This window comes from Schistocerca cancellata, chromosome 4, assembly GCF_023864275.1.
Source record: "Schistocerca cancellata isolate TAMUIC-IGC-003103 chromosome 4, iqSchCanc2.1, whole genome shotgun sequence".
In the NCBI taxonomy this organism is placed as follows: domain Eukaryota; kingdom Metazoa; phylum Arthropoda; class Insecta; order Orthoptera; family Acrididae; genus Schistocerca; species Schistocerca cancellata.
The window spans coordinates 529,663,211-529,675,935 of NC_064629.1; the positions used below are offsets into that span (position 1 = coordinate 529,663,211).

General features: G+C 37.2%; 1 protein-coding gene across 4 annotated transcripts in view; it reads right to left on the reverse strand.

The window, feature by feature from the left end:
- Positions 1–12,725, reverse strand: part of LOC126184958 (dynamin) — a 116,059-nt gene that overhangs the window by 100,621 nt on the left and 2,713 nt on the right. For 2 of the 4 annotated variants that reach the window (XM_049927633.1, XM_049927635.1), the window contains exon 4: positions 4,485–4,688. In XM_049927633.1, coding sequence (XP_049783590.1) covers positions 4,485–4,688 — 204 coding nt within the window. Of the gene's footprint in view, positions 1–3,776; positions 3,981–4,484; positions 4,689–12,725 lie in introns of all 4 variants that reach the window. The other 2 variants (XM_049927634.1, XM_049927636.1) reach the window with 1 other exon arrangement.

Below are 12,725 nucleotides of genomic sequence, written 5' to 3' on the forward strand. Positions count from 1 at the left end.
CTTTACAAACATTTTACCAAAGTCATAGATTCATTTTTTTTTTATAAAGCCATTAGTTTTTTTTCTGCTCATTAAGTGCAAAGAAAGTAACGACTCCACCCTTCCCAATTCTATATGCCCCAACTCCTCTACCTAAAAACAAAGCAATTAATGGGAATAAACAGTCACTCAAATATCCACTCTTTCTATTGAACAGCCAATTTAAACATTGACAAAGCTTTTGCAAAAAATGTGCCTAATAAAGCACATTCATAATGCACAAAATCCTATGTACTGACTGGAGCACAACATAGTGGCAGCATTTTACATAATACTGAAAATTATAAACTGAAATAACATGCAAGTAAGATTATTTTAAAGTCCAGAGACGGACAGATAAAAATAAACAAGCTGAGGCCAAACAAACTAACTGCAAAATTTTACTTCAAGAAATGTGAATGATACACACAAAAACATGCTGTGAAAGTTATGAAACAAGTTGAATACCTCAACCAACTAATAACTGAACAATAGTAAGGGGAAAAACGCAAGCAATAACAGCTTTGTAGTGGACAGCTAATGTAAGTAATAACATGTTCGCTGCCATGATATAAACTGATAAGGTATGGTTGTCTGGAAAAAAAGTGAATGGTAAGGAGAGCAGAGCATTGGGGAAGGCAACAAAACTGGCATGCAACAAGTACATTACAGAAATACAGAGAGCACTACAGAACTGGATAAAAGCAAATATTTATAAGAGCACTACAGAGCTGGATAAAAGCAAATATTTATGCAGTTTGAATGTTTTGGTGAGGAAGGACCAAAAACTTAGATTTAACAACTCTTATTTACATTTCTGTCACAGTTCCATGTAATTTATATTGGTGACAAGTCTGGAATGAAGCCTTCATTTTCAAACCACACCTGCACTAATACTACTTATCACAGCAAAAACTCCAATGACATACTTGGGTAATGTCCACACAACAGATATGGGAAAATCTTATTACATGTGTGATATATTCAGCAGATGAAATTGCACTGAGTGCATTCAGTGCAGTTTTACCTGTTGAATGAATCATGCATGTAATATTTGGTGTACGACTGTGCTGTGTGGAGATTACCCAAGTATGTCAAGAGGAAGTTTGCTTTGAGAAGCACTATTAGTGCAGGTGTGGTTTGAAAATGAAGGACTACAGTCAAAACTAATCATCAGCAAAATTACACAACTGTGACAGAAATTTAAATCAACAAAGCATTTATCTGCTTCAAGGAGTGGTTGCCAGTGTGGTGTCCTGGGAAGTCAAGTTAACTACAGATAATTAATATGACTATTCTTCCACTGTTGGGGTATGTGGCCACTTACTGCTGTTGCATTTTTGACGTACTACTGTTACTGGTTCTAGCACTTCTTTGGGATTAATGTTGAAGTCAATTTTTGAATTAATACTTTAGGTAATAGTGCAACTTGTAGCTGCAGAAAATGGCGGAGGATGTAAAAAATGAAACTTGTTTTCTTTATTCGTTGTAATATACCGAACATCAACCCAAGGTCTGCCTAACAGCCTGTGCTTTATCAACCACAGTTATGTTGGTGGTTGTAATTCATTGTTTTCCACCAATCAATCATGAGAAACTATAGTTTATTACACAATACAGACCAGATGCATATGTATTGAATTCCAAAGGATGAAAGCCTCGTCAACTGGGTTAGCATTTGTAATATAGATCAGTCATTTCTATGTGCTTTCACCACAGGCATAACTCATCTGTAGGATTTGAAACAAATATCTAAAGACAATTTTGACAGCAACAGCTCTAAACACAGTGCCATCAATTCACACTACAGCTAAGCATACACCATTGTTCTGCTTACTGGTCAGGCATCTTAGGATATATTTGCATACCAACTCTGGCTTTCCTTTAAACCATCACATTTGTGGTAAAATATTACATCAGTTTCCCATATGCTATCCTTTGACTTCACCATTCACAACACTGTTACCACTGTAACTATGGACTTAGGTAGATGAAACATCTTCCATGACGTTTACAATTGGGAGGCAGTGGTAATATCACAATGTGTTAGTAAAGTACACAAGCTTTTGTTAATCAGGCTTATCAACTGTGTATGTATGGTAGCTGTTACCTACACAAGTTTCAAACCATTCCAAAATCACACACAGGCTGAACAGCAAACTGGTACCTGCATACAATCCACAGGCAGATTTTGTTAGGTCTGAACTACTTCAGCAACTGGCAAGAGTGATAGCAACATATTCAAACTAATGATGTGACAGCTGCTAACATTTCAAAATTATTTTCTGTTTGCTTGTGGCCATAGTCTTGCACTATTTCAGAAATGACATCTCCAACTAGACTGTTATTAAATGTCTTTATTTATAACAGTGATGTTGACTTCTGAAGCTATGTATTGCAGTTGGACAAAACCCACAAACTGAGGAGCTGTAATGCCATTAGTTTTTGGGAACAGCAAACCAATGACAAATCATTGTTGGAACATATATAGGAGATTTTTCTACATCCAAATAATTTCAGAGAGTGTTAAAATCATCTTGGAAATAAGATTAGGACATTTTATGTAATATGGATATGGACTTCTGGAAAAGTCCTAAAGAAATACCTCTTAATCTATGTCAATGTTCACAATGTATGACATCATATCCCATTAACATAGTATATCTGTAATTGGATTTTATTTAGGGAGAGGTGGGCAGCAGCACACCAGAGTAGATTAGTCACTACTCTCAATTGAAACTCTTCCTTTGTAGTGTCTGCCACCAACATGTGGAACCACATTTAGCATCGTCGTGACTATCTGTTTGTTTGGTATTCTGAGGATGTGTTGCTTTTTCATTGCTGGGTATTCACATCCTTGTGACACTCAAATTAAAGGTCTCCCACTAACCTGCAATATATCTTTACTTTATTCATATACAATGCACCCCAAATACACTGTTTAAATATAAGTGCCTACTTCATTTATGGCTTTGGGAATGAAACACACTTTGCTCCATCACACTTGTTTCTTGGAATATCCAGTTAAAAATAAGTCCACCCCCCCCCCCCCCCCCCCCCCCCCCGTAGCTGAGTGGTCAGCGGGACGAATGTCAATCCTAAGGGCCTGGGTTCAATTCCCAGCTGGGTCGGAGATTTTCTCCGCTTAGGGGACTGGATGTTGTGTTGTCCTAATCATCACCATTTCATTCCCATTGATGTGCAAGTCGCCGAATTGGCGTCAAATTGAAAGACTTACACCTGGTGAACGGTCTACTCAACAGGAGGTCCTAGTCACACGATATTTACATTTTACTTAAAAATAAGAGGGAGAAAAGTTTTTAAAAAAGGAAAGGAAAGAGAAAATGAGGGTAACAGGTGGAGAGCGGCAAGTAGGTAGTAGCAAAAACCAACAAAGACGAATTTATGAATCTGATGTAAAAAGTGTATTTCTGAAGTGAGCCCGGCAATGTAAGATAAAAAAGCAAATCATGCCAAGCAAGTGGCACATTTTCCAGTGTCTTGTGAAGACTGCCTGGGCCGTTGAAGAAAGTAATAAAACTATTTATTTTTTCTTTGGTTGAAGCTAAAATTCTGAACGCCTTTGCAAATATTGAAGCTGTCACAATCAATTAGCCACCTCCCATCACCAAATGCTTACACAAACCAAATATCCATCACATTCATAAGGTACTTCATATGCCACAAGACAGTTATTTCACAGGAGTACTGTTCCACACCTCTGCAAATCCACTCCAGGCGGGCAAAGAAAAAGTTACCTGCTGGGTCAACATCTTTTGCCATTTTCAAAGCATCACTGTTTGCCAAATCAGAGTTTGCTGGAGTCACAGCCAAAATCAAGCAATTGTCTTGAGTTATGTAGGTCATGATCATTGACTTGATCTGCTGTTCAATCTGAGGCGGCTGGTCTCCAATTGGAACCTTAGTTATACCCGGTAGATCGATAAGAGTCAGATTCAAAACTGCAACAAAAACTCTACTATATCTACAACTACAGTGCAAAGAGAAGCTACTTTTACTAAAATTGTGTGTGTGTGTGTGTGTGTGTGTGTGTGTGTGTGTGTGTGTGTGTGTGTGTGGGCGCGCACGCACACAGCCCAAGGCGTTACACTACAAAAACAGTTTGTAAACAAAGTTGACAACAAACATGCATTCATGCAGTATGAAATTTGATAGCTGTTTTGGCATAAGGCATTTAGCAGTACGCAGTACACATTCAGACTGCAATTTCCAGAAATACAAAGAACACTTAACTTTTGAAATAGCAGCAACAATGATAACATTTTTATGCAAAGTAGAGAACAGCATGTTCCTCTCAAAAGGCTAACTCCCTTTACAGTTGTAAAAATTAAGTCAAATGGGCTCTCCTTATGCCTCAAACATCTATCAATAACAAAGCATATATACTGATATACCATTCCTCATTCCACTATTGGTTCAATAGGTTTCTTTCTTTCTACTTTTACCATCTGGGTCAACACTCTTGGATATTTGCAGAGCATCTGAAGTTGCGAGATCAGTGTTTGCTGGTGTCACTGCTAAGATCAAACAAGTCTCCTTTGTGATGAACTGCAGCAACATGTCTTTGATTTGATTCTCAATATCTGCTGGCTGATCTCCCACAGGTACCTTTGTTAGTCCCGGGAGGTCGATTAGGGTGATATTCAGCACTGTCAGCACAATTTTAATTCATTTTAAATTGTCCTTCGTTTATAATACTGGGTGAAAATAAAATTAATATGATTTCATGATACAAAGCAACAAATGACAAAGCAGCAAAACCAAGTTTTGATCAAATCTTAATTTTTAATAATGGTATAAAAACTTGAGTTTCAACCAATATATGTCTTGCATCAAATTCTGCCTATTTTCCTATTACAACTTCCGTTATTAGCATAACTATTACTACACACACACTTATCCACTGGGGGTGAATTTCGTACCCAAGTATGAAAATAGAAATGAAACTTGAGCCTTTACAATTGGGGGAGGGGGGGATTGGTGCATTGGATGAAAGAAGAGAAGTAAGGAAACACAGTACTTGGAATTCAGTATCCACCATTGCACAAGGAAACTTTACTACAATCAGCAACAGCATGGTTGAAAGTGATGAAGGGGGTTCCCATCTCAAAATGAATATTAATGTAAGGTAGAAAATAATATGAATAGGCTCTGTTCAGTGGAACGTTTCAGACACAAAATGTGGGAGATAAGCTTAGTATCAATCACGACTGGAGAATAGACATACTTCTCCAAAAAAAACGTAGTGACCTTACTAGTAAAAGGCAAATTTCAGTTTTACATTACTTGGTGGTGATTAGTAAGGAAAGTAACATGAAATTTGATTACTAAATAATTTTTAGAATGATATAACAACACCTATCTGATTTCAAATGTAAAAATACACTAAAGTATGCTAACATGTAATTAAAAGATAAACCTATTGCAAAGAATGACTGCATAACAGACCAGCAACCTTTTAATGTTTAGTCCACAAACCTTTCTATTACAAACTGACACTGGGAGATTTCATCTCAATCATATAGGGCATGTCATCTCATCATCATGAATTTCTCTGGAAAAAATACATGTCAGGCCTCTATAACGTGTGTTAACAAATAAAACAGTTTCATTTTACCTTGGTTTTTGTAAATGGCACAGTCCTTTGAAAACTGTATACTTTGAAAATAACTCTTAAAACCATAGAGAATTACAAAAATAGAACTAATAAACCAGAAGTACTGGATACCTGGCAGATGTTTTCTTTTACTTTAAAGCTCCCCCTTCGTATGTTCATCAAAAAACTTAAAAAAAAAATTGCAGAGTATATTGTCTGGTTAATGTGTTAGTAGTTACTGCAACCAAAGTGGGCAATATTTTTGTGTGTAAAAGGTTGAAAAATTTCTAATGTTCTGGATATTCCACACCACTGAATTTCTAGGTTAAAATATGCATGTCAGCAACACTGTTGCCAGCTCTCTTATATTCGTAATGAACAAGTGAGAACCTGCACATGAATCATTCAGCATTGAGTTTTGTGTTTGGTTTGAACTTTTTGGTAGATGCAATGTCAATAAGCAGGCACAGTGTGAAATGGTGAGGTGTGTTGCCTCTGAAAAAGGCACAAGAAGGTGGTGTTAATGAAAAGTGAGAATGACTTCAGAATTGTTGGAAATTTGATAGAACTATTGCAGAAATATCTTACACCTCAAGTGACTGTGTTACCATCACATCCATTGTGCAGGAATTGCTATACTCGCTATAACAAGAAATTTAGCAATGACCCACCTGAACAATCACCATCACTGGAGTGTGAAACTGAAGAAGCCAGTGCAAATGTTTATATTCCCCAGGTATAAAGTTGTTGATGCATTTAATGTTAGCATTTCTGTTGTAGCCCCTAATATATCCCTCCTTAAATGCCCAGGCACAATAAGAAGCACAAGAAGAAACCAATATGTACAAAGAAAACTGGAAGGACTTTAAACACAAGCAACATCTTCAAAACTTTGTGAAGTGTATAATGTAGATGCACTTGATGCAGAAGCTGAAGATAGTAACATGTGCACCCAATTTGCTGTGTGGCTTCAAAACATAAACATTGCTATCTAAGCAGATACCTATACTGAGAAGGTACAATTACTGACACTGATAGTAGATAGCTACTCCAAGCAGCGGCTTCACAGATACATATCCACTTCCTCTCACTACTTAATTTCAAAAGCTCATAAAATAACGAATGAAAAAGGTGTTAGGCATACCGAGATTCCTACTGTGGCCATCCACTGCAAGATGATACGCTTAATGTTGCTCTGGAATATTACCTAAGTGATGACAAACATTGCAGTAGGCAAAGTCCTAATCAGGTTGATGTTATCTCTTTTAAGGAAAATGGTGGAAATGTTAAGAAGACAAAAATATATATGATAAGATCAGTAGGAAAAGCATATCACCCTATGAAAAAGGAGAACTGAAATTTACAAATTGGTCTCTCACAACCAAAACGGGTAAAACACCAGCCAGCGAAGGAAGTATGCACATGTATTTACTGCACTAATTTGAAACTTATTTGCTTCAAGTAATGTCACAGGGAAGAAGTAGAGATGGACCTGATGCTTTTGGGTATATGCCAACAGCCGCAAGATAAATTTTGGTCGCAGGAGTGAGCAGTCTGTCCTGCTGCTGAAGGGGTGACCACTGAACCATTACACCTTCAGGATAATGACAACGACGTAACCTACGCATTGTGTCAGGGAGGAGAGTTGGTGAAGAAGACAGTGGACCTGAGGAAGTTTGTTATAGAGGTTAGGCATTGGGTCATAAAAGGAGTAGCTCATCGTCACATTTGCAGAATTCAGACAGGCAATAACAAAAGTAAAATCAGCCACTTTGCAGAATACTGACACATTAGTTATTCATTTCGACTTTGCTGAGAACTGGTCTGTTGCTTTTCAGAACGAAGTTCTAAGTTACCATTGGCACACATCACAAGTGTCAATATTCACATTTTGCTCACCTCCTCAGAACATCACACTGCTTTGCTATTGTCAGTGATGATCTTATTCATGATATTAAATATTCATGCTATGCTGTCAGCATGATAATTGATGACACAGCATCTAAAGGCCACACATTTACTAAACATGTGTATGTGTCCGATGGTGCAGCACCTCATTTTAAAAACTGCTTTCAGCTTTATGAGTTTCGAAAACACTACATAGGAGGGGAAGAAAAAAAAGTGAATTTCAGCAACAGGTCATGGAAAAAGTACATGTGATGGGGTAGGAGGTCTCTGTAATCATCTTGCAACAAGATTTAATCTCCAGCATGAAGCTCTTGATATAGGATTTGTACAGACTATATCAAGGTTACAACAAAACAAAACCCTTACTTCTAAATGAATGTACATTAGGGGAATTCTAATTCTGTTTTGAGGAAGAGAGAGAGAGAGAGAGAGAGAGAGAGAGAGAGAGAGAGAGAGAGAGAGAGAGATCTGCTATTGGAGCCAGTGGTAGGAATTCAGTCAAGTCACTGCTGGGCTGTATCCTTGAGTGGCATATACATTGCAAGAATAGTTCTACATGAAATGCAGCCTGTTACTTGAGTGATATATAGAGACCTCAGTATAGTTTTAGAATACTTTGTTGTGTGGAACTTCATTATATGACAATCAGTGGTGGGTGGGACAAATAATCTCTCTCATGAGCTGTATGATGTAACCATCTCCTTTATGACACCTCATGGTCTGGCAGATTCTTTCAAATGGCCATCATCAACAAATCAGTGGGCAGTTTCCATTTCCAAAGTACTGCTCTTGTTGGATCAGCCTTGTCCATGTACAAATTAAGCTTGGCTATACAACTCTTTTCAACTGAGTGGTGTTGGTTGTTACAGTGCAGGCAATTTTAATTCATGGACTGTCACAAGAAAGTAAAATCATGAAAGAAGACAATAAAAATTTGTAAATAATATCAGAAGAAGATATAAAAAGCTATTCTATATATCTATTTTTCTTAATGCTAGAACTGAATGAACAACAGTTTTCCCACTCACTTCTAAGGTTCAAATGAGCACTATGGGACTCAACTGCTGTGGTCATAAGTACTCACTTCTAAGGCTGTAAAATAATTATTTTGATTAAGATATACCAGTTTTGCATTAAATTTACTCAAAATCAGCAATCAATTTAAAAACTTAAGTGTCCAGGATTTTTGGCCTTGACAGCAGCTAGGTCTAACAAAAATTTCTCAAATTTTGCACAGCAAAATATTGCCCACTCTGATTGTAAATTTCATAATGACCAACTAACACCCCACACATTTTTTTAGAATATTCAGGATGGAGGTTTTTATATATAGAAAATAATTATATCAAAAAAATTCCGATTTTCTCATCTTTATGTAAAAATATTTTGATAGTTAAGAATTTCAGGCATTAATGTCATAGCCGACAGGTAGCAGCTTTTCCACTATCATTTCTCAAGACAGTTAACATCCTGTGAAGTTTACTGAAAGTTACAAATTTTCATAGTTTATTTTTCCAATTTAAAGAAGAAACAAGCTCAGAAGTGTGTGTTAATCAGTCTGACAGTATTAGGAACAATGGTTTTATTAAAAATAATTTCAGATCTCTATCACTCGTAGCTTTTTCGTTACAATTTTAATTATTTTCCCTTACGTTACAACATTTTCACAAATACTCATATAGAGAGTTGTAAAACATTCTAACAAATCATCAAAAAATCAAAATATTTTAGTTTTTGAGAGGTGTCTTGTGGAACTTCAACACTTTTTTTTTCTTCAGAGAACTTTGAAATAATGATAAGAAACACTCACTCTTGACCTGTATGATCTGAGATGAAATCGCCCTGCTGTTTCTGAGATGAAGAGATTGGCAAAAGAGGGAATCACACCCCCATCAAACCAACCTGAAGACCTACAACCAAAATTAAATATCCCATACTTTATCACTGTACTGAGGCACTGTAAGCTGCAGCAAGTACTTTTTCTGAGTTATATGAAGGTTGATTTCTGAAATTATGTTCAGCTCAAAATATTTTCACCGACTTCTCAGATATAAGACTTGTGCGTCGATTACTTAAATACCGTAGTGCAAGGTAAGAAATTCAAAACTGCAGCACATGCCCAAAAAACCACTGTTGTTGCTCCTACAAGGACCTTGAACATTAAAAAGAGTTTCATCAGATCTACACAGGAATATACAAAGAAATGAAGGAAGGGTAGGGGTTTAATGTGCCATTAACAAAGTCATCAGAGCTGAAGCACAAGCTCTGGCTGTGGAAGAAAATAGGCCATGTACTTGTCAAAGAAATAACACCAGCAATTACCTTAAACCATTTAGAGAAATCACGAAAAATCTAAATGGTTCAAACCACAGCCTTCCCAAAGGTGAGACCTGTGTGATACCACTACGCCACCTCCCTCAGTCACTGGAAGATTGAGTGGTGTGGGCACAAGACAGAATCCGATGAGAATATACTGAAGGCCAGAGCATTTTCATCCAGTGAAAACAACTATTTCCTCAACAACTGTAATCATGAACGAGCCATGCATCATTATTCATTTTCTCATAAACAATGAAGTCACATTATCTGCTATTTTGGCTGGGTTGTAAGCACAGAGTGTACTGTTACCTGTCAAGGCTCAATGTCAGCGATTAGACAAAGAAGTTTCACATAATTCGCAATATTGTAGGAGAAATTTGCAGACTTCACCCATGGATATGTGTCACTAATGAAAACATTGTTGACATTTGCAGTCTTTTTAGTGTATGCTGGATACAACTGTTGTGTGCTCATTCAGTGAAAAAGTGAGGGGCACTTAAGCAATCAAAATACCCTTGATATTCAAAGCTCTCAGTGAGGTAGAAAATCTCAACAAGTTACAGGAAAAAAAGGTTTGGTTGGACATTGTCAGCAGCTCTTGAGAATATTTGCGGTGGGAGAGGGCTTTCTTTTCTTATTACAAACTGCAATGATATAGCATGTATAAATGAAAAACAGATATATATGGAGTGGAGGAAATGATCAGATGGGACTGCATTCAAAGCCAGAACTTGTCATTAAGCAATATTAGTGCCCATATTTGTGATCTCAAAAGGTACTGAGTGGTTATAATTAAAGTGCAGTTACTTACAGAGGTCCAGTGTGGGCTGTAATTATTGTATGGCAGTGAAACTTGGTAGATATTCTAACGCAATAGTGCAGAACTGATGTACACTGGAAAAAATTAGTTCCAATTGTGGCCACCACGTGCACTGTACAGCATCTCATCAATGTCTCCAGTGCTCACACTGAATAAACTGTGTAAGCAGTGGTTAATAACATCAACATTATGCATTTCTTACTGTTTGACCTTTTCTGCCCACATCCTGTTCTTAATCCATTACGTAGGAAAACATTTCTATACCTCTTTCTTGCATTCACAGCAACTGATTTGCACCACCAAGTTTTGCTGTCATATGATAATTACAGCCCACAATGGCCCTCTATGAGTGGCTGCAATTTAATTATAACCACCTCGTATCTTCTTCAGATAATACAAAATGACTGGAATTTTATTTATGTGAAAGCTGTACCACAAAAAAATTAAGCCACCAGTGACAGCTTTCTGCTTAACAATGGACAGCTGCATGGTCCTAACACCATCACATTTCTTACACATCTCTCTCCCCCCCCCCCCCTCCAACCACCCACCTTCTTGCAGCATTCCTACATGTCTATGTGACATTCACATAAATGGATCGAGTTGGAAGGGTAGACTCAGCGGTGATTCAGTGGGTGTCCCGCAATCCCCCCTCCCCCTTGCAATTAATGAATTGAGGATATCTTGTGCATATCAGAAAGGGGAAGGGGATTTCTGTTAAATGAAACTAATAGAAAAATTTACTGTGTTTTTATTTACAATCAATAAAATGTGCAAAATAATATGTTCAAACCTTAAAGACATCTCTATATCTTTGCTTCACGAATATTCTGTTCACATATCCCATACCTCTGAAGACAATTACAACTTTTCGAACAATGAACTGTTTTCTCTGAGCAACTTTGGACAGTTTGGCACATTTGTCTGTGACACACCCCTGTTTAACTGAGCAACAAACCATTAAATATTTATCAGACACAATAAGTAAATGCTTCTACACCCCCCCCCCCCTTACTAACAGTTATACAGCGTTATCTATGTGGCACGTGAACAATCTGTATCCTATTTGATACAGATATACATAAACAGTTGTCAAGTCACATGTGATATGATATGTGCAAATAACTTCCAGAGTGGCCAAAAAATTTCAAGGCACTGTTTCACATGCATCACCTATTCCAGAAAATGCGGTCCATCACACAAACTTTTTATGAGAAATAAATTTAAATAAAACATGTATGAAGACAGGTAAGGAAAATTTCCAATGAATTAAAAAATGTCTTCAAACACAACTTTTCGTGTTTTATTAAGTACACGGTACGTACCTAATAAAACATGAAAAGACGAGACTGAAGGAGTTTTTTAATTCATACCTCCAGAGTATTGAATACAGTCACATTCGAAGCTAAGCTGCGAAATATGGATAAAATTAAATTTCAAATGAGTTTTTCTATTACATTTGTCCTTATCGTTCTGCTCCTTACACTACAACTACAAATCTTATTAGTCGCATCACATGTTTGTTATTATGTTGGCTTCACTTTTGATTTCTGTTCTAATATCCCAACGTAGTGAGTTGCGTTGTTTTGGGAGAAGAGATGAAACAGTTAGGTCATCGGTCTCATCAGATTAGGGAAGGATGGGGAAGGAAGTCTGCTGTGCCCCTTCAAAGGACCAATCCCGGCATTTTCCTGGAGTGATTTAGGGAAATCACAGAAAACCTAAATCAAGATGGCCGGATGCAAGACTGAACCACCGTCCTCCGAATGCGAGTCCAGTGCGCTAACAACTGAGTCACCTAACTCGGTCAAAACGTAGTGACTGAGTTGCATTTCTGCAGTAGCTGTCACTTTCTCCTTCCCCATCCAAATACATTGCACAACCAAAGACTATTTTGTTTAGAACATAAGGGATCAGCTTCAACTCATTATTATAAAACACATGTTGAAAAACATCACACAGTGAATGCAACCTATTGCTCTGCAAAATATTCAGCAGCACTGAGCCGACAATTGAGTTACAGTACCCTCTTGGTTTTTACTG